This window comes from Lampris incognitus, chromosome 9, assembly GCF_029633865.1.
Source record: "Lampris incognitus isolate fLamInc1 chromosome 9, fLamInc1.hap2, whole genome shotgun sequence".
Classification (NCBI taxonomy): Eukaryota; Metazoa; Chordata; class Actinopteri; order Lampriformes; family Lampridae; genus Lampris; species Lampris incognitus.
The window spans coordinates 31,038,133-31,059,323 of NC_079219.1; the positions used below are offsets into that span (position 1 = coordinate 31,038,133).

General features: G+C 43.2%; 1 protein-coding gene across 2 annotated transcripts in view; it reads left to right on the plus strand.

Annotated features, from left to right (window-relative positions):
• The window catches only part of LOC130117695 (plectin-like), a 90,830-nt gene that overhangs the window by 23,117 nt on the left and 46,522 nt on the right, over positions 1 to 21,191 (plus strand). Inside the window, exons 2-5 of one of the 2 annotated variants that reach the window (XM_056285853.1) lie at positions 13,027 to 13,088; positions 17,943 to 17,957; positions 18,680 to 18,769; positions 20,958 to 21,035. In XM_056285853.1, coding sequence (XP_056141828.1) covers positions 13,027 to 13,088; positions 17,943 to 17,957; positions 18,680 to 18,769; positions 20,958 to 21,035 — 245 coding nt within the window. The remainder of the gene's footprint in view (positions 1 to 13,026; positions 13,089 to 17,942; positions 17,958 to 18,679; positions 18,770 to 20,957; positions 21,036 to 21,191) is intronic. The other variant, XM_056285854.1, reaches the window with a different exon arrangement.

Genomic DNA, 21,191 nt, shown 5'->3' on the forward strand with positions numbered 1-21,191 from the left:
TTGTCTGGAAGTTTGTCTGAACGGGAGGATGGCTAGACATACACTGATCAGCCAAAACATTAAAACCACTGACCAGTAAGTGAATAACATTGATTATGTCATTACAATCCAATTGTAATGTCAAGGGGTGAGATAGATTAGGCAGCAAGTGAACAGTCAGTTCACTTGTGAAGTTGATGTGTTGGAAGCAGGAAAAATGGGCAAGCGTAAGGATCTGAGTGATGTTGACAAGGGCTAAATTGTGATGGCTAGACGACTGGGTCAGAGCATCTCCAAAACGGCAAGTCTTGTGGGGTGCTCCCGGTATGCAGTGGTCAGTACCTACCAAAAGTGGTCCGAGGAAGGACAACCAATAAACCGGTGACAGGGTCATAGGCACCCAAAGCTCATTGATACACGTGGGGAGCAAAGGCTAGCCCGTCTGGTCCAATCCCACAGAAGAGCTACTGTAGCTCAAATTGCTGAAAAAGTTAATGCTGGCTATGATAGACAGGTGTCAGAACACACAGTGCATCACAGTTTGCTGCATATGGGGCTGCGTAGCTGCAGACTGGTCAGAGTGCCCATGATGACCCCTGTCCACCACCAAAAGCACCTACAATGGGCACGGCATATGAGTGTCAGAACTGGACCATGGAGCAGTGGAAGAGGGTGGCCTGGTCTAATGAATCACGTTTTCTTTTACATCATGTGGATGGCCGGGTGTGTGTGTGTGTGTGTGTGTGTGTGTGTGTGTGTGTGTGTGTGTGTGTCATTTACCTGAGAAAGAGATGGTACCAGAATTAACCATGGTAAGAAGGCATGCCGGCAGAGGTGGTGTGATGCTCTGGGCAATGTTCTGTTGGGAAACCTTGGGTCCTGCCATTCATGTGGCTGTTACTTTGACACGTACCATCTACCTAAACATTGTTGCAGACCAGGTACACCCCTTCATGGCAGTGGTATTCCCTAATGGCAGTGGCCTCTTTCAGCAGGATAATGCGCCCTGCCACACTGCAAAAATCGTTCAGGAATGGTTTGAGGAACATGACAAAGACTTCAAGGTGTCGCCTTGGCCTCCAAATTACCCAGGTCTCAATCCGATCGAGCATCTGTGAGATGTGCTGGAAAAACAAGTCCGATCCATGGAGGCCCCACCTCGCAACTTACAGGACTTAAAGGATCTGCTGCTAACGTCTTGGTGCCAGGTACCAGAGGAAACCTTCAGAGGTCTTGTGGAGTCCATGCCTCAATGGGTCAGAGCTGTTTTTGCAGCACAAGGGGGACCTGCACAATATTAGGCAGGTGGTTTTAATGTTTTGGCTGATCGGTGTATATGCCAGAGCCAATGTAAAATATGAGATTGCAGAGCCATCTGGTTCTCAGGCTAAATAATAACCTGAATTAATGTTTGATGGAACATTGTGTTGATTTTGATAACAGCATTTAATGAGCAGGAATTTACAATTGAATCCCTAACAGGGTTACCAAGTTTGTGTACCTGGCTGGAGTGAGATTTTGATGCCATGGGCTTAATCATGAGTACATGCACTTTTATCACATGCACATATTTGGACTCAGTTCACCATCAGGATTTAGCAAAGCATGCAGCTTACATGTGGTTGTGGCGGGACCAGGAGCTTAGGGCTAAGACTTAAAGATATAGTCTGATTACCCTACCCCGGGACCTCCACCTGCAGAAATACTCACAATTTCACAATATTAGACATACTACTACTACATACACTAGACATACACTATCCATCCATCCATTATCCAAGCCGCTTATCCCAATTGGAGTCGCGGGGAGGCTGGAGCCTATCCCAGCAGTCATTGAGGGCAGGTGTGGAGACACCCTGGACAGGCCGCCAGACCATCACAGGGCCGACACATTCACACAATTTTTAGTACGGCTGATTCACCTGACCTACATGTCTTTGGACTGTGGGAGGAAACTGGAGCACCCGGAGAAAACCCACGCAGACACGGGGAGAACATGCAAACTCGAGGATGACCTGGGATGACCCCCAAGGTTGGAGAAACCCGGGGTTCGAACCCAGGACCTTCTTGCATACACACACACATAAACTAACCCAATAAAAGGCACACAGGTTCATTCACTAATGAAAGTCAAAGACGTGTTTCCAATATTAAAACTATGTTTTATTAATGTTCGCAAGTTAAAAAGGCAGTAACAAGGGTTGACAGCGAGAGGAGAATCAAAATGGTAGCAAGAACCAGAAATAAAAGGAAACAAAAGAACACATGAACCGATCCTACTCCAGACACAGCCAATACATGAATTCACACACACACACAAACACACACACACACAGCCAAATCGTACCTTGGCTTGGTTCGTGCCAGGTTAGTTAGAGTCTGGCTGGCTTGCTTGAACGTCATTCAATGCGGCTGTGAACTGGATCAGCTGTCCAATCAACACGGAGATAAGCATCACACACCAATCGGAGAGTAATTTAAGATGCAGCTCCCTGGAAACACCGATATGAAACGTCTGGTTTTTGAATACTTGGGTATCTTCTAGAGTCAAAGTTGTTCGCTTGGTTTAACCATTACTATACCATAAAGATTTTGACCACGGGGAGCGATTGATGCACCTTAGTAATTCATTTTCACTGAGCAGAGATGGGCACAAATACATCAAAAAGTATCGTTACACATTACAAATACTTGCTCATCGGGGCGTCCAGGTAGCATAGTGGTCTATTCTGTTGCTTACTGACACGGGGATCCTGGTTCGAATCCCGTGTTACCTCCAGCTTGATCAGGCTTCCCTACAGACACAATTGGCTGTGTCTGTGGGTGGGAAGCCAGATGTGGGTATGTGTTCTGGTCGCTGTGCTAGCACCTCCTCTGGTCAGTCGGGGTGCCTGTTCTGGGGGAGGGGGAACTGGGGGGAATAGTGTGATCCTCCCATGTGCTACATCCCCCTGGCGAAACTCCTCACTGTCAGGTGACATTTAGACATTTAGTAGCCTCAATATGGGTCTGACCTTAACCCCCCTACATTGAAAAGATGAGCTCTGCTAATTTCCCCACATCATAGATTTGAAGTGGCCAATCAGGATATCTTGGAGGTGGGAGGCTGTGAATTTAGGGGTGCATGCTGGGTGGTTTCTGTCGGTCAAAGCGACCATTGACTGACTGAATGAACAGCCAATTGAAATGCAAGTGGAGGAACTGAACAGTTAGGCCACAGTGATGCACTAGTTCTTTCAGAGGACAGTAAGACTGGGCATTTAGCAGATGCGTTTTTCCAGAGAGATGAATATAAGTGCAGAGGAGTAACTAAATCTCTGAGATCTCCAACTTTACAAGCAACCGATTGAACGAGTGCAAAAGACACATAACAGTACCATTACAGCAGAGTATAATACAGTACAAAATAGCTTGATCAGTGGATATGAATCCAGTGAGGAAAGGTCCTTTCTGGGGTCCTCCAGAAAGTGAAGGGTCTCCAGCTCTGCATTGCTGTGGCTGGGCAACATCTCTCTGCCCAAATGGCTCTCACTTCCTGTTGTCAGGATTGGAAACAGTAGAGACAAACAGGGAAACAATGTTGTTATGAATTTACTTTAAATTCAAGGATTTTTAATATCACAAAAATATTTAAAAACGTGACATGAAACTAGCTACTCATTTATTTTTTAATTGATGTATATTCATTTTTGATGATTAAGTCATGAAATTGCAGTTTAACCTTAAGACACAGAAATGAGCGTAGTTTACCCGTACCCTGGTCAGAGAAGATGAAGAAATCATCTTCATTCTCTTCAGTGGTGTTTGATGAGGCAGTCTCACTTTCTGACACAAGGCCAAACTCTTCAGCTGAGTGTACAAACAGGTGATGTATCCTCTCCTTCTCTGCAGCTAGTTTGGGAGGCAAAAATACAGAAAAAGAAAATACAGTTGTACCGGCAGGGATTCGGTAGTTCACAGAAGCCGTTTCCATGGTTACTACGCGTCAAGCGCCTGGCATTTACTCGCGGAGTGCTTGTCTGGCTGTCTGTTCACATCAGCAACACATTGGGACTCGCGGATCCACGCGGGTACTCAGGTGGAGGACCACTTACCGTCTGAAAAGGCCATACGTTCACCTGTTCATCTCTGCTGCTGTCACGGTGTTTTGGCCTGAGAGTTGTTTGGGCAGTGTGAGAGCGTGAGGCTGAAGGTGAAAGCTCGTGTCAGAGTTGGCAACCCTGCCTAAAATTACGTAGAACCCTGGACACTGCAGTAAAGAAGAGCAGACAAAAAGCATATCAAGTCTTTTGTAGGACGAGATATCCTGTCACTTCACTTTACTTGCATCAAACGGATGTCTCATAATATTGGTAGGAAACAAGACAAATCCCAGCGCCATGTAGACCAATGATATAACCATAGATAGAATGATATAACCATAAATAAAATGATATAACCATAGATAGAATGACATAACCATAGATAGAATGATATAACCATAAATAAAATGATATAACCATAGATAGAATGGCACCAGAGACGAAACATGAGGGACTGCCCCCTTTACGATGAAAGATCACATGCATCCTATTAATTCACAATTTAAAGATTTACAAAGTTAAGTTAGAGATACTGAGGGCATCTGGGTAGTGTAGTGGTCTATTCTGTTGCCTACCAACACAGGAATCGGTGGTTTGAATCCCCGTTACCTCCGGCTTGGTTGGGCGTCCCTACAGACACAGTTGGCCGTGTCTGCAGGTGGGAAGCCAAATGTGGGTATGTGTCCTGGTCGCTGCACTAGCGCCTTCTCTGGTCGGTCGGACGCCTGTTCAGGGAGGGAGGGGGAACTGGGGGGAATAGTGTGATCCTCCGTCCCCCTGGTGAAACTCCTCACTATGAGGTGAAAAGAAGCAGCTGGCGACTCCACATGTATCGGAGGAGACGTGGTAGTCTGCAGCCCTTCCCGGATTGACAGAGGGGGTGGAGCAGCGACCAGGACGGCTTGGAAGAGTGGGATAATTGGCTGGATACAATTGGGGAGAAAAAGGGGGAAAACATCCATAAAAAAAACATAAGTTAGAGATACTATCATGTATCCAGATACCTTATGAATGTAAAGCTCAATGCCTTTTTTAAGCAGTGAGAAAGTAGAACAACCAACCACCTCAGATATCACTTCCAGCATTCAAGCAAAACTTGGCTTAGTGCTTTGTTTGTTTGTTTGTTTGTTTGCTTTTAACCACTCTTGGTATGTTGTGTAACAATTTACGAATGGAAAAATGCAAACTAAGTTTTGGTTGTGATTCGGAATATAAATAAATCTTCCGTATTAGATTTAATGTTACATCCCTGCGAACCACATAAGTAATCATGACTACATAATGTACGTCTTATCCTCAAGACAGATGCTGTTTGTTACCTGCCTGATTCATTTCCTCATTAAGAAATATTGCAAAACAACGTGGGAACATAGTTATTTAGCCTTTAACATGTTATTTACAAATACGTGCTTCACACATTCACCCAGGTCTTTCTGCTTTTCCAATGCGCAGTATTCCATCTGGTTTTGATGAAGCTAGACGAGGGAGCAGAGTAATAAGCATGTTGAGACCTTAATGATATGTCTGTCTTTGGAAGGGGGGAAAAAAAAACCCTCATGACTGAGATGTTCCATAGCTTGTGTCCTCACCCGCTCCCATGCAGGGTTTGTTCCTCCTGCAGTATTTCCCATGGTGCTTTGAAAAGGCATTTGGAGGAGGTGTTCCTTGGTGTGCCCCTGCCAGGCCAAAGAAGAAGGCGGCCGCTGAGTGTTTTTGTTTCCAACTGTTCGATGGTGTTTTTTTTTCCCCCTTTAAATCATATTTAGTTTAGCAGCTGTTATAACTCCGTCTGCATCATTCTCAGATACACTTCCTGGAAAACGAGAATCGTTCATGCAGGATGAAATAGAGCAACATCAGCTCAGGTGAACATGGAAAAGATCCAAAAAATTGATTGCAGTGCTCATGTTTACTTCTGTGGTGCGGACCCACAAAATACCTTTGGTGTCAGAGTTAGTATTAGATCAAGATAAACTACACAGAATTAATAAGACATAACTTCACAACAATTACCCCAAATGAAATGGTCTGTGGGCAGTTTGTCTGTCTCATTCATAAATACCTCTGAGGGATGTTGTTGAACTCGGTTTGCGTTGGATTTGGGCAGTGAAACCATCAAGGTGTGTCTGTTTGCTGCAGTATATGCCGATTTCTTTCCTTTTTAGGATGTAATCAGATTCCCGCTCACCACTCCTTAATTCCTTAGCTTGCCTAGACATTGTATGGAGTTTGAAAGGTGTGTCCACAAATGTGCAAGCCTGGCTTGAAATGAGTGAATGCACAAAGACACACACACACTCGTTACCAACACTCGAGTGGTTTCATGCTCCCACAGGTTGTTACCAATGACCCATCCTCAGTAGAACATGCAGGAAGAAGCACTTTCAGGTTTGCAGCCATGTGATGCCAGACGCGGTGGGGAAATGGGACACCCTCCTCGTGCCTGGAGGGTGAGGGATTTACCAGATACGGTCCACACCCTGCTTTTTGGTAATCTTCATTTTGTTTCACTCGGCACTCTCTGAAGGGATTTTGTGTGAAGAATTCCCTGCAAACACGGTGAAAGCCCCCCCCCCCCCCGACAAAGCCCCAGTTATTTATCTTGTTTAAGAATGCAAAATGCTATCCATTCCTGTTTTTCTTCTTTTTTTTTCTTTTTTTTTGGGGGGGGGGGTTACATGTAAAGATCCTCCTGAAATGGGGGAAAGAAAATGCTGCCTGAAACTATCTTGTCTTGAGGTGTCCACAAAGAAAGACGATTTAGTTAACTAGTAATCGGAATTTTGTCATGACATTGGAAAGTCTGTTAAAAAAAAAAGTCTTCATCTCACGCTCCCGTCTGCCTGCATACGTTGTTGGGATGCCAGAACAGACACTTTAAATTTTTCAAGAAACAGAAAATACTGAACAAAATATATAAATATCCGCACACTATACATATTAAAATTACTCATAAAGGAAACGTTTCATAACAGAGCTTCCACTGATTTGCAGAGAAGGTTGAAAAGCTCACTGAGAACCTCACAAACCATAACACAAGGTGAAAGGCTGGTTTTATCTGAGCGTATGGATGCCACACACGTTGTGAAACACGCTGATAAGCGTGGCGCCTTAGTCCACCAGGAGCCGTGTAAATATCATGGGCAAACTCTTCCCAGCCATTTCTACAAAACTTGAACTGTTATCCCATTGTTTCACTCTTACAGCAGAGTTTTGCCTTTCTGTGTAATGCTCGACAGAACGGCTGCATTTCCAAGTCTGTGTTTGACTTTTTGTATTGCCAGCAGCCCCGTTCAGCTGGTACTGTGTACCTTTTGCCTAAAATTCACAAATCTATGGTTGATCTACCTGGTCACCCTATTGCGGTACACACAAAACTCCCTTCAACCCCTATTGTCTGACTGGGCTGATACATTTTTGAAGCCTTTTGTCCGCACATCACCGAGTCAGAGACCCACTGACTCCATGCAGACATGTTCTGACACCCTGACTGCTCTCCTCACCTACATGTTGCTCTTATAATAAAGACACTTTCTATTCTGCATAGACAGTGCTGTGTATATCGAAGTATGTCTGGCTGTCTGTCTACCTGCCTGTCTGTCTGTCTGTCTGTCTATCTATCTATCTATCTGACTGGCTGTCTATCTGTCCGCCTACCCATCTGTCTGTCTGTCTGCCTGCCTGCCCGTCTGTCTGTCTGTCTGCCTGCCTGCCTGCCCATCTGTATGTCTGTCTGCCTGCCTGCCCATCTGCCCGCCTGTCTGTCTGTCTCCCTGTCTGTCCATATTTATTTATTCATTGCTATAGGAAAAACAAAACACAATCAATTATTTAACAATAAAACTGCGTCTCTGCTCAGATTCTGAATGAGCACTGAATTATATTACTATGTAGGCCGCACAAAACAGTTAATTTTAGATTTTAGCAGTCACACTTTTCCTTGAGGGTTACAGAACAGCACCTAGAAAAGCTCAGCAGGGAGACAGTTTGTTGGTCAGCAGGTTAACTCGCAGGTAACCCTATGAGTAAAGCATGGCCTAGCTAATCATTCTGTGACGCTGCTGTACTTCCTAAATATCTCACGCACTTTGAACCAGTGGACATGACACGTGGACATGGACATGACTTTTTACTCTGAACTGCCACTGGACTGTTTAACACACACATAGTGTGAGTGCACCTACAATAATAGAAATGGAGGATTTTGATTTGTGTAAAAATGTGATGTGCACTGGGTGTAGTGATGAATCAGATGTTGTACTATATCTGTAGCGGGTTTTTTTCCGGAAACCATTAATGATGTTGATAAAAGTGCTCAACAAATGAGAAGTGGAATATTAAGATAGATGTAGGAAAAAAAACTTTAATAGATAGCACAACAAGCTTGTTTCGTGCGTCACACACTCTTATAGGGGGTCGGCCCTGTGCCCCCTCAACACTGTAGGTGGGCTATTTAATAGGTTAGCTAATAGTTAAGGTTAGGTTAAGGTAAGCGTTGGGTTATGGTTAGGGTTAGGTAGAGGTTAAGGCAGGTTAGGTTAAGTTAAGTTTAGGTAAGTTCATTGAAATAGGGCTGAGGAAACATAGACGTGCTTTTGTATATATTAGCCCTTCCGTTAACTATCCCCACCCCAATTCCTTCTTTAGTCATCACCATGAGTAATCCCAGCCATGAGGCCACTGCAAAATGATTAACTGCAGTGATGTGTGTGTGTGCTTGATTCAGTCTATTGCACCCTCCACCTTGTCACCTTTTCATGATTTGCAAGAATGAATATGAATTTTCAACAGGTGATGAATGAGCAGGTATGAACAGGTATTTTACACCTGTGTGTTATCAAGCACTGTGTTTGTTATGCTAATATTATAAAGTTGTTTAATATCATGGCTTCTAGAAGGCAGAACATTTCACACTGATTGTTTGTGTGCTGTGCCAGCTATGCACGGATGTGGGTCTGAGTCCTTGCACAAGCCAAACAATTAAGTGAGAGTGCATACAGGCAGAGTGTTTCCCAATGCAGGAGCCTTGCTAGCTACCACACCTTGTCTTTACCTGCCCCTTCCTCTCCCTCAGTCTACCAGCATGACAGAGCAGAGGAAGGGGTGTGTCCAGCGCCCTACCCACAATGTCCTCCAAATGCATCACCACATAATCCACACTCGCACATTACACACACACAAGGACAGGCCCAGACTCCCTAGCCCCGGGGCACCATTTACACAGAGGCGAACAGAAAGCGAAGGAAGCAGGAAGAAAAGCAAGGGCAGAGCCAAGTGCAAAGAGAAGGAGGGAAAGAAATCATAGGTTTTGTGGAAGTGCTGACTTGGAGTGTGGCTACGGACTCCATGCTCTTTGACTGCTCCTTCAGAGACGGCAATAACAGGACCAACGACTGGAGAGACACACAGCAGCTACAGAAGCAGATGCTAAAGGGATAACAGCCATCAGATTCATTTTTACTTTTATTCTTGTTCTTATTTTTATTCTTTTTGTCACTATTACTCAGTGTTTAAAGCATCACTGAGGCACAGTGACAATGAACTCTCAGCAGGGGAGGTACAGGAATTTCTCCTCTGACAGCACAGGCAGAGACAGGGTGCCTTCAGATGAAGGGTACTACCAAGGGATGCTGAAAGCTATGGATGGCAGGAAAGGTATGGAAGTACTTACCATGACAACTACATGGTTGCAGACTTTTAATGTGTTCATTCCTAATGATGTCAGATGGCAGAGAGCAAGAAGTAACAAATGGCCAGTATAATATAAAGGACTCATTCTGCATATGCCGGTGTATCTGTATCAGGTTCTCTCAGAAGGTGTTGTTATTTCAGCAGAAAAAAAAAGAGGTGTGTGATTAGTTTGGAGCCTCCTGTTGTTGTACTGGTGCATAATGATATAATCTGGGGGAAAATCTATCACTTGCAGTTTTGGTTTCTAAAAAACATTCTCTGTATTGTGACAATTTCTAATGCATTCTGCAGCATTCTCACATCTTGTTGTGCAGCAAACCCTGTTTCCAACCTGTAATAATGGTTATTTAGCACATGGTGACTCAACAGATCTTTGCATTGAAATACTGCTTTAACCTAAACTCCTAAAAAAGACTTTTTGATGCGCTGTCTGTTTCATGGTGTGCTACAATTAGCATTTTGTTTGGTTTTCATTGGCGTGATGGCATAGCTGCTGCAGATTTTGCATGAAAATTGATATCAGATAAACAATTTGTCATGAATTTATTTCACTTTGTTGAAAAATTAGTGGAATAATGGAATCTGACTCCAGACCTATTTTAATCCTGTTTGTATTTTAGTGACATTTGATACTTAAAAGTTCAGCCAGCCCTGTCCACTTGCCTTAACTTTAATTCTTAAGAGCAGTCTGTCTACAAAGGGCTGTCTCTGCAGTAGCTGAAACAGCAGTACTAATGTCTTGATGCATGCTCAATAATCCAGGTAAGGAAATTCCAGAAAGGTGAAACACTTCATCTGAGCACAGTATTAAGTAGCATGGTGTGAATGGAATTCACTGGCCTGAATGACCCACAGGTCAAGGAGTAATGTGCAGGGGGGGGATCACCTTTGCACCCTGCAGACAAGAGGCTTTGGGACACAGTCCATCTTTTTTTGTTTTCAGTCTGAATTGATCGATGATCCATATATTACCAACCCTAAAGAAAAAGAGGAAATGAGGTCACACAGCAGCTCAGGGACCCGACCTGGTTTTACTGATGAACAAGGACGTCAAAGTTATGATGGTTTTCTGCATCATCTGATGTTTTCATGGCAACACGATTCCACAGCTGCCAACGCCCACCTAATCACGCAAACCCAGCATAGCCTCCGGATGTCTTGTTTTATTGGGGCAGTGAATCGGTGTCCTGTGTTCTGCATAGCTTTTCATGGCAGGGTGTGTCACCGTGGGTAGTGAGGCAGCGTGTCACTCCCATAATAACTGATTGATAGGGCACAGGACTTTGTGTTGGCTGCAGAGTTCGTTATGGGATAACACAGTTGGAATGGGATTTTGCCATGCGAGTCACTAAAGGTGACTGTCCCATTTAAAGGCACCATTGCGAAGGGAAAGCAAGTACACGCCATACCAATAAACAGTGACTCTTAAAATGTTTTATTGTCCAGTAGTAGTCGTCGTCGTCGTCGTAGTAGTAGTAGGTACTGTTGTCCTGGTTGAATAATGGATCTTTGATTCTCACGATTCGATTCGATTTCGATTCTTGGGGTCGCGATTCGATTCAAAGTTGATTTTCAGTTCAAAATAATTCCCCATTCAAAATCGATTCTAGATTTGGTAAATAGGGATGCTGATTTCAGGATCTACTCCAGTCCGCTGTGCGCTAAGAAAGGGAGTGTGCCAAATCATGGCACGAAAGCAGACTCAAATGTGTAAAAGATATCAATTGATTACAATAACATGGACACACGAAGGCAAGCCTAACCTTTCTCAGGAAACAAAACAAAAAAGAACGACGCGATGGAATGTCGTACTTTGGCTCAATTGTCTGATCATAAATCTAAAGCCTTCATTGTAGACTATGATGTAGGGGCGTAGGTCTTATGAAACAGGCGATTGATTTATTGATTGCACGCCCAGCCCTGGCTGGGAGTTTGGTAAGGTGGCGCAGTCTGCGTTGGTTGTTTGTTAACGTTGCAGGAGGTCGCTGTTCCACTTCTTGCAGCTCTGGGCGATGGCGTGTGATGTGAGACCCAACATTTGTAGTGCACCCGAAATACTTAACTTTCGTTTTGCAAACCTTGCATATTGAGTGAGTCATGTCAAGCTCCCTCTTCCCCGGAGACTGTAAAATCCAAAATGCGTCCAAACGCTTGCCTTCCGTGATGATGGTACTGGCTGAATTTGTTGCTGCTCCGTTTTTAGAAAGGCAACCAGAGCTAACACGTTAGCAGCGACTGGCTAGCCACTGTCGTGTTTTCCGGAAGCCGGAACAAGTTTGCGGCAGGTCAACAATGGCAGCAGCTGCGAGGAGATCGCTTAACACTAAAAAAAAAAAAAAAAAAAGTTTTTAAAACCGATTTGTGGAATTTGTGAATCTATTCAGAATCGTAGAAGATAAGAATCGCGATTTTTACGTGACTCGACCCCCCCCCACACACACCTAGTGTTAGAGTGCTATATAAGTTTGATTTATTATCATAGTTAACAGGCCTTGTGGTTCCTGCCAGTGTCGAACCTGCAGCACCAGCAGTAACATGTGGTGTGTGTGTGTGTGTGTGTGTTTGTGTGTGTGTGTTGTTCTAGTGGGTGTGCCCTGCTCAGATCAGGTTTAGAGATTGCCGTTTGTTGTTCTGCAAGAATGCGAGAGAGAGAAGGGGGGAAATGCTTTTGAGGGTTTTAACTGTCAGTGGTAGTATATTTCTAGTGTGTAATGACTTTGTTTCAAGAACGCACATCCAAAATACCTTCAAGCCTCACAGCACTTCAGTCTGTTTGAGTGGTTGTCTCCCTGGAAGTTGCCTGAGGCGTGGCATGCAGGGATGTCTTCATGACAGACATGTCCTTGCAAACATAACCAGACAATAGAGGCACATCTGCCGACAGTGACTGTTCGCTGATGCAGCCTTACTCAGATACAGACATGCATAGCCAAGCCATTTGCAGTTATGACGTTGTTCCTGCAAGTAACGACTTCTTCTCTTATGGAGTGTGTGTGTGGGGGGGCCTCTGGCATTGTTGAAGTTTGATTTTTCTATGGGTGAAACATTAAAGTATTTGGACCCTCTGTGTTCAAGTAATACCCCGCATTCTGATCTCAGAGCCAGGCTGTTTTATAAGCTTCTTTTCAAAAACTACCTCAAAGGCACACTGTTCTAAATTTAAAAAAAAACATATTCCCCGCACCCCTGCTGATTTTCCATGGCTATGGAGCTGGTGTTTTATCCATAACTGATGTTCAAATATGTTTTTTTTTTGTGTGTGTGTGTTTTGCAGATGAACGGGATCGAGTACAGAAGAAGACATTCACAAAATGGGTGAACAAGCACCTGATAAAGGTACGAGCCCATCCTTGTCTTCATCTTTGACCACAAAACCTCCTGATATCACACACACACAGACACACACACGTCTATTTCTTGAATAATTTTTGTAGGAAATAGTTACATTTGTAGATGATTTACCATAATGAGTAGAAACCACGAATGTCCTTTCACTTCATCTGGTTAGCTGGTTTCTTACATAATTACCCCAAAAGTTGTCGAGAGCAGTTAATTGAATTTTCTCTGGCCCAGGACAAGGCATAAATTAAATGTTTCTTCAGACCATTATTTTATTCACTGGCTTTTTACCACAGTGTACTGTTTTGTTTTTTTTTATTTTTATTTAATGTGACTCAAGTATTCAGAGGGCATTGATTTACTCCTTATAAAAGCTACACACCCTTTAGATAATGTATCAAACAGCTGGAATTATTTGTTGCAGTATTGGCAAGTTATTTTTTATAGCATCAAGTTTGGATCTAATGCTCTTTAAAACTTGGACTCATGAAAGATAATCAAGGCAGTTATGATTGAGACTCCTACCAAAGTTGCTTGCCTTCCTCTTGAGGGTAGCTCTCTACCCTGGTGTGCAGAGGAGATTGTGTGGTTTATTCATTACTGGGACCCAGGTCTGTTCTGGCCCATTTATTCTTAACGTGCTCAGCACTGAGGTCATGATCTTGTGTATGCGGTTTACCATGGCAACACAATATTATGACAGCAGGATGGGATCCCTCATCACACACCCACAAGTGCTGTATCACACTATAATGAGATTGCTTGTTGTGAGTCTACATTAGTTGGTCATCATCACAGTTTGTAGTGTGTTGTGTGAGCCCAGACCCAAACAGTGTTGCTGTCTGTGTGAAACCAGCTATCCCCACCTCGTACCTTTTGCACCCTACCGCTAAAACACACACACACACACACACACACACACACACACACACACACACACACACACACACACACACAAACAAACAAACAGAGTAGCTAGTCACTCATTCTCTCACACTTATTCACTTAATATTGCGATGGCGAGGCTTACCAGAAGTCCCGTCTGTCATCACCCTGGAAACAATGTAAACATTCCATCCGCCCTTACCGCCCTCACCGTACCCACACGTAGGCCTGAAAACCATCCAGTTCACCAGTTCATCACACCTATCTCACATTCAGGGAGGTATACATGTCAGGAGCGAGTACGCTTTAACAAGCCAAACAATTCACTCTGGAGTTTCTCATTAGAAATGACAAATTACCCCCCCCCCACACACACACACACATACGCACACACATGCCTGTTTTGTTCATTTTTCATCCATAAAACGACCTCTGGCAGCTAAATACTACATGCCTAAGGCATAACGACCCTCAGCGTTATTCTCCGTCTTCACTTTAGGGACTTTAAGCCATTCCTCTTTCTTTCTCCAAATGAATGGGACAAGAGGGAAAAAAATTGAAGCACGGTGCGATTTGAGTGTTTTCCTTTCCATGACTGTGATGTGTCAACATATTCTGTTACTTGTATATAGGAACAAGTCCCCCCCCCACACACACACACACACATGCACACACTCCACCCACCCCTCGTTTCTTCCAGGAGTTTTCTGCGAATATGTTAGGATGAGTCATAGACATCTGGACTCGCTTATGGCCCCTCTGAAAAGGCAGATTCTGATCTGGGCCAGGGCCCATGGTGATTGGGCCAACAGTAGCACATGTGCTGTACAGACCCCCGGCTCTGGGAGGCTGCTTGCATGCACGCCTGGCTCAAACTAAAAGAAACCTTCCCGTGCGTGGGCGTATACAAGTTGCATAAGTTCTGACTTATCACATCTATATTACTGAAAAATGGCTCAATTCTGTAAATTTGTAGGACATACTTAAAAAAAAAAGTAACTCATCCTTTATATTGTATACATAACAATGTCTTAACATTGTCTCCAGTAGTGGCCAGTAATAGAATTTCCTCTTTACAAAGAAGTAGCACATGTGGGGAGGTAAGTGTTAATTGTCTGGCTGTAGAGAAGCCTCCTCCCCTGATGGTTTTTAATACATGGCTTGACTTGGGGCAGATTCTAGGTTGGGTTCGGCTTTGAGTAGCTGTAATGGGCTGCTGAGTAGTTTCCCCTGCTCTATAAATCTTATTATGGACAGCGGTGGGAAGTCAGGCAGGCTGCAGAACGAAGGCGTTACCCAACACATTTCTCCTATTTCTTTGTATCGCCAGCGAGTGATATATTTGATTATGAAAGTGTCACTTTTTCAGGTGGTGAGAACAAAGCTTAGAGGAATTGTGTAAAAACACATCTATAGCTTTTGAGGTGTTTTGTTTTGTTCTCCAGAAACTTGATGCCCAGTACGTTCAGTATGTCAACAGCAACAATGAGGATGTGTGAAAATCCCCTCCAGTATAGAACAGTTGAGCAGCAGTGCTGGACAGCGGAGTCTGATAGGCGCTGAATAGATACCCCTGCAGCAGGCAAAACATGAAGCACTATTTTGGAGAAAGTTTTGAAAATAACTCTCAAATAATTTAGTTTATTACTGAATTATGGAGGCTCTACATCACAACTATACTTTATAATAGTAACACAAAATAGCCAGACGGTACGGTATCCCTTTTTTGCAACAATTGTGTAAGACTTTTTCAAAAGGTAAACAGTGACCTCTAGTGGCCACAATGTTAATTGACTTGAATCCACAGTCCCTTGCGCATATCCGTGCTCTGCAGACAGGGCTGGACTGGGACAAAGAAAAATCGGCCCTGGCATTTTGGCCCAGACCGGCTCACCACGATCGATCCTACGCCACCCATATTTTCGCTCCCCTGAATATGTATACTGACTGAGGGAACAAGTTACACGATTAGGCCACTGGATGAGGTGACCATCGACGTCACTGAAGTTACACGATTGGTAGGCCGACCAATGACATCACTGGTAAACATGGAGATGGGAGTTTCCCTATTGCCCATTGCTGTAGTGATGGAAGGTTCAACTCTTTTTACTGACTCGAGTTTGTATGAGTCACTCACTAAAGAGAGTCGGGTTTTCGGGTTACTCAAGTCACTGAGTCAGTAGCCCAGAGCCTGAGAAATCCCCACCGGCCCCAGCACCTATAGAACATGTGCACCAGCATTAGCCGGCTAGGTTGCCCGTGGTGCTGGCTGAGCTGGCCAACTTCCGGTTTAGCCCTCCTCTGCTAACTTGAATGGGATAAATCAAAGAAAAATCAGTTCATCTGTACACAACATTTATTGAGAGAGAAACTGATCATCACTGATCTAAGCAACCTCTTCAGTCTCAACCCTTGAGACTGAATGATTGTGTTTGGGGAAAAATGCTAAACTGAGAGGAGTGCAGCACCTGAACAGTCTAGCGTGCACACACTAGAGTTGTAGTTAGTTCGTCTTCAAAAAAGGCAGCAGTTGCAAATATTTAATTGCCTTTGCGAGACAAACATGAAGTATATTGTGTATACTTTCTACGCCATCACTCAGAGACGAGGGGAGTGGGGAACTCCAGCAGTAACAAATTAGGCCAGCTGACCAACACACACTGCAGCATTAAACAACTTAAACCAACTCTGAAGTACATTTCAAGTTGTTGTTAATTGATCAAATTGGTGTCTGTGTCTAGCAAGGCCAGTGACTAGCATCTGCTTTATTGAAATTTAAAAGCAGGAAATGTAATGACATCCAATTTTCCACAGCAGCCAAGCAGGCCTCTAAATTAGTCACTTGAGTATGATCATCAGTCCCTAAAGGCACATAAAGCTGAGCATCATCCGCAGAGCAATGGAAATATATTCCATGACTGTGTATAATTTGGCCAAGAGGTGAAATATAAAGAGAGAAAAGTAGCGGGCCAAGAACCGAACCCATGGGGCAGCGTAGTGGTCCAGATAAGCACTGTTGCCTCAAAGCAAAAATGTCCTGGGTTCGAATCCCAGGCCATCCCAAATCCTTTCTGTGTGGAGTTTGTATGTTCTCCACATGTCTGCATGGGTTTCCTTCCACCATCAAAAAGACATGCATGTTAAGGGTTAATACTCCTGTCTGTGCCCCTGACCAAGGCAATGGAAAGAAGAACTAGAGTTGGTCCCTGGGCGCTGCAGCTCCCCACTGCTCCTATACAATAGGAGGGGGGAAAAAAAGACAGTTGTGTCGGTCGAAAATTCACATCGGTCCACCGGGAAAGTGCCTGGTCTGCCAGATGGCCAGTCCAGCCCTGCAGGGACAAGTGAGCTAGTGTTGGTAATGTCAGATAGTGTCATGCACTTCAGGCCAAAATAAACCAAACACTTTTGTAACTTGCAGGGGAAATTTTCTTTCATGCCTCTTGAAGCATTTTTCATACAATAACAATTACACCCAACGTGGTAGTACAGTGGTTTTCAATCCAGTCCTCAGGTGCCCCTGGTATTGCTGGTGTTCTATTCTGCCAGGTGGTTCACTGTATTCACATGTTGTTCCAGTTTTTCCAGCCTCCAGTCAGGAAGGTTTTAGACCTGGCACAACAGGCGAATGGAGTGAACTACCTGGCTGCATAGAAAACCAGCTGTACTGAGGATACCCAAGGACCTGATTGAGAACCACTTCTGTAGTGTATTTGTTCATCTTTGTCATGGAAATGAAATGGATCATTTTGACTTTCATCTTTTTATCTTGAAGTCATTTATTTGGTTATTGATAATTAAACAGTCATTGTATTAATATTGTAGGCCTTGGCTAAATCTTTCAATGTCATTATCTGCTCTTATCTCCTTGTTGTCTCTCTCTCTCTGTTTGTTTTCTGGTATTTTCTCCCATTTCTCATTTGTCATTCCTCTGCCTTTTATCCCTCATTCGTCCTCTCTACTCAGCATTTGAGAGCAGAGGTAGGTACTTGCTGCAAGCAGGTTGGAGCAAGGTCTTACCACACTAAATGGCCAGTTTGTGTGCTCGGTGTTTGACCAGCATGTAGACTGAACCCTCCAGCTTCTACACACCCTCTTTCCTCACATTAATCACCCTGTTCTCTTAATCTACCGTCTTTCATTTGCTTTTCTGTCTGTTTGCAATCACATGGCGCCTCACTTCTATAAGGGAGGGATACCACAACTTTCACCACTACTTAAGTGTGCCTGCAAATGAAACATTCAAAAGTGACTTGGAACAGACTGCAATGTGTTCTTCAGCTAATATCGAGATCACCAGGCCCTGTTTAGGTCCTTTATGTTACACGCTGCTTTTGTCTGTACCAAGTTCGTCCTCATAGAAGCATTACTTTTTCTTTTAAACAGATCTTGTTTTATTACCATCTATGTTAACTGTTAAGGATGGTAGATGTGCCTTGACATTTTGCCTCAGGTGTCATAGAATATAAGTCAGGCTGCTTGCTATGCATTCCTGACCTGTGTAGAGTTGTACTGGCTGGGAGTGCTCCAAGAAAAAACTATCTAGGCTTTTGATAACAGTTGCTCAATTACAGTGCTATTCAGAAAGGGTTAGGGTTAGAAGGATTTCTAATTCACAGTCCTTAATTGTCAAAAACATCAATGCTCTTCTTGAAATTTTGCGACTATGTCTTATTGTCTTTTTGTCCCTTCTCTACTGCCAGGCACAGCGTCATGTGACTGACCTGTATGAGGATCTTAGAGATGGACATAACTTAATCTCTCTGTTGGAGGTCCTTTCTGGGGAAACGCTGGTGAGTGGCTCCTAACCTTAGACTTAAATTGAAAATGGAACCAATCTGCTACCTCAGCGTTCTTCCAACCTGTAAACCAAGCTTGACTAATGAGATTTTATCATACCTATTACAGGTCAACCTCAAGTGGCATTCTTGTGGCAATGACGCTATACGCAAACTCACATCAGCTGTTAATTGTAGGCCTTATCTAAGCCAAATGTTCCAAGATATCCAGACATAAACAAAAGACTTATCAACTGACTTTGATGACTGTTTACTGTTTTTATGATCTGCAACAATATATAAGTATATTGTACGTGTTTTAGACTTTCTTACATTAACCTAAAGTTAAAACCTTGAAGAAAGATGTTTTTGTTATACTCACCTGAGATCTATGGCGATGCTTGGTAATGTAGTGGCATTTAAGCACTCCAAAGCCTAGAGATCTATTCAACATGTTAAGGACGCCTGTGCTATTATGTCAGTATCACCCATAGCACTAGACAAACACAAAGGTGATGGAACCTGGGTTTAGGTTCTTGGTGTTATGCTATCTGTTGGTAAAGATCATAATCGAGCTTGTTCTGCCATATCTGCTTGCTAGCCACAGTAACTTCTGCATCTTTCAAACTTGCTGCTACCTGCCTCATTCGTCTGCATTTGGCCGCTGTGCTGAAGATGTAAAATGCTACGTACTGTATAATGTTTCCCTGGAAATTCCTGATAGTAAACATGAAAACGAGCAACAGCAAAAAAAAAAAAAAAATCAAATCATTATTCATACTCTCAAATTAACTTTTGTCATAAATACAAAATTAATTAATTTGCGTGTTGATCTTCAGGATTCTAACTTTAAGGTTTGCTGGGTCAAATTCTTACTTGTAACAGGGCTTGGAAAGTCATAGGCAGATTGTCATATCAGTAAAACAGAGGACCGCAAGTTCAGCTATGCACAGAAGCTGTGTGCCTCTATGATGCTCCCTGTGCTGCCTCCAGCTCTGCTTTATCTGAAACGCCTCTGACAGCCCTCAACACCTGAGCCCCACTTTTACTTATTTAAGGCTTCGTGAACTGTGCTCCTGCCTTAACCGTGGTTCTTCTTCTCTATCTTCTCCTCCTACTCTCCCCCCTTTCTCTCACTGTTGCGTTTGTTGTCTCTGTGTGCTCAAATTTTCCATTTGGCCTTGGCCTCCTCTCTTCGCACTGCTCTTGTTGGGGCTAGCCGCGAGAGAGAGACTTGGTCAGGAGTGTACGATTGGTGAGTGGGTTAAAAACTAGCATACCTTCATCTTAATGTGCACTCCCTCAGTGTTGTGGCTGTGCATGATCCTCGGTTGCGGCAGCAAATTTATTATTACTTTTGCTTTTATTTTTGTGATATTTGTCAATGCAGGGCTTGCATTAAGTATCCATTTGTTGGATTCTAGACAAAGAAATATTTGGTTTTGAGTTGGTGTCGCTAGCACTTGCAGGACCCATTGACTAATGAGGCAAGCTATGGAACACTTTTTTTGCTTTGTTCTGGCATATGGAATGAGTCTTTAAATGATAGTTTGGGAATATTCTTGTATCGCTTTGTTTCTCAGAACTTGCATTGTGTTCATCATATCTCTGTTTAACTTAAATTAAAAGCTCAAGATCTAATATGTTTTCACTGTCAAACGTGTTAAATAGATCGTTTTTACTGGCTTTTAAACAGTCGAGCTAATAACCAACTGTATTTTTGGTTCAGCCAAGTGCATGAGAATTTTCTCCCTAATTTAGTTGCTCTAAAACCGTATTCTTTTTACATTATTTCCTCGCCGACACTTTTTCTTTTTTTTACATTCTTTGGTTGTTAAAAACAGGATTTGTACTTTAAAAAAGCACCTCATTTTGTTCAGAAACATATAGTATCTCTTTGAGTTTTCTCATGTATATCTGTAAAAATTAGCCCTACAAAAAAAAAAAAAAACCATTTACATTGTTTGAAAAAACTGAAATTCCCCTGCTTTTTTTTTTTTGTATATGTCTTTGTGTCATGTTTGTACTGTGTGACTCATGCCTTTCAGTTTTTCCTGCCACTCATTTCTCCCTCTTTGTTGGGTGCTTTTCGTTCTACCTCAGTTTGTTTGCACAAACAGGATCATCTCTGAAGCTGGCATCTGTTGCTGCTGTCTATAATCTGCCTCAACATGACTTTATATCTCTTCTCTGGTCTCTTCAGCCCAGGGAGAAGGGACGCATGCGATTCCACAAACTACAGAATGTACAAATTGCACTGGACTTCCTAAAACACCGGCAGGTAGGAGATATTAAATTTGAAAGAAATATTAAAAAGAAAAAAAAAGATGAAGTATGTTAATAAAACAATTTTTGCCAGCGCGTTTAGATGGCTCATTGCTGGATGTGTGCTTGGACAGTATTGTAACAAGTTGATAATAATGTTACTAAATTGGCT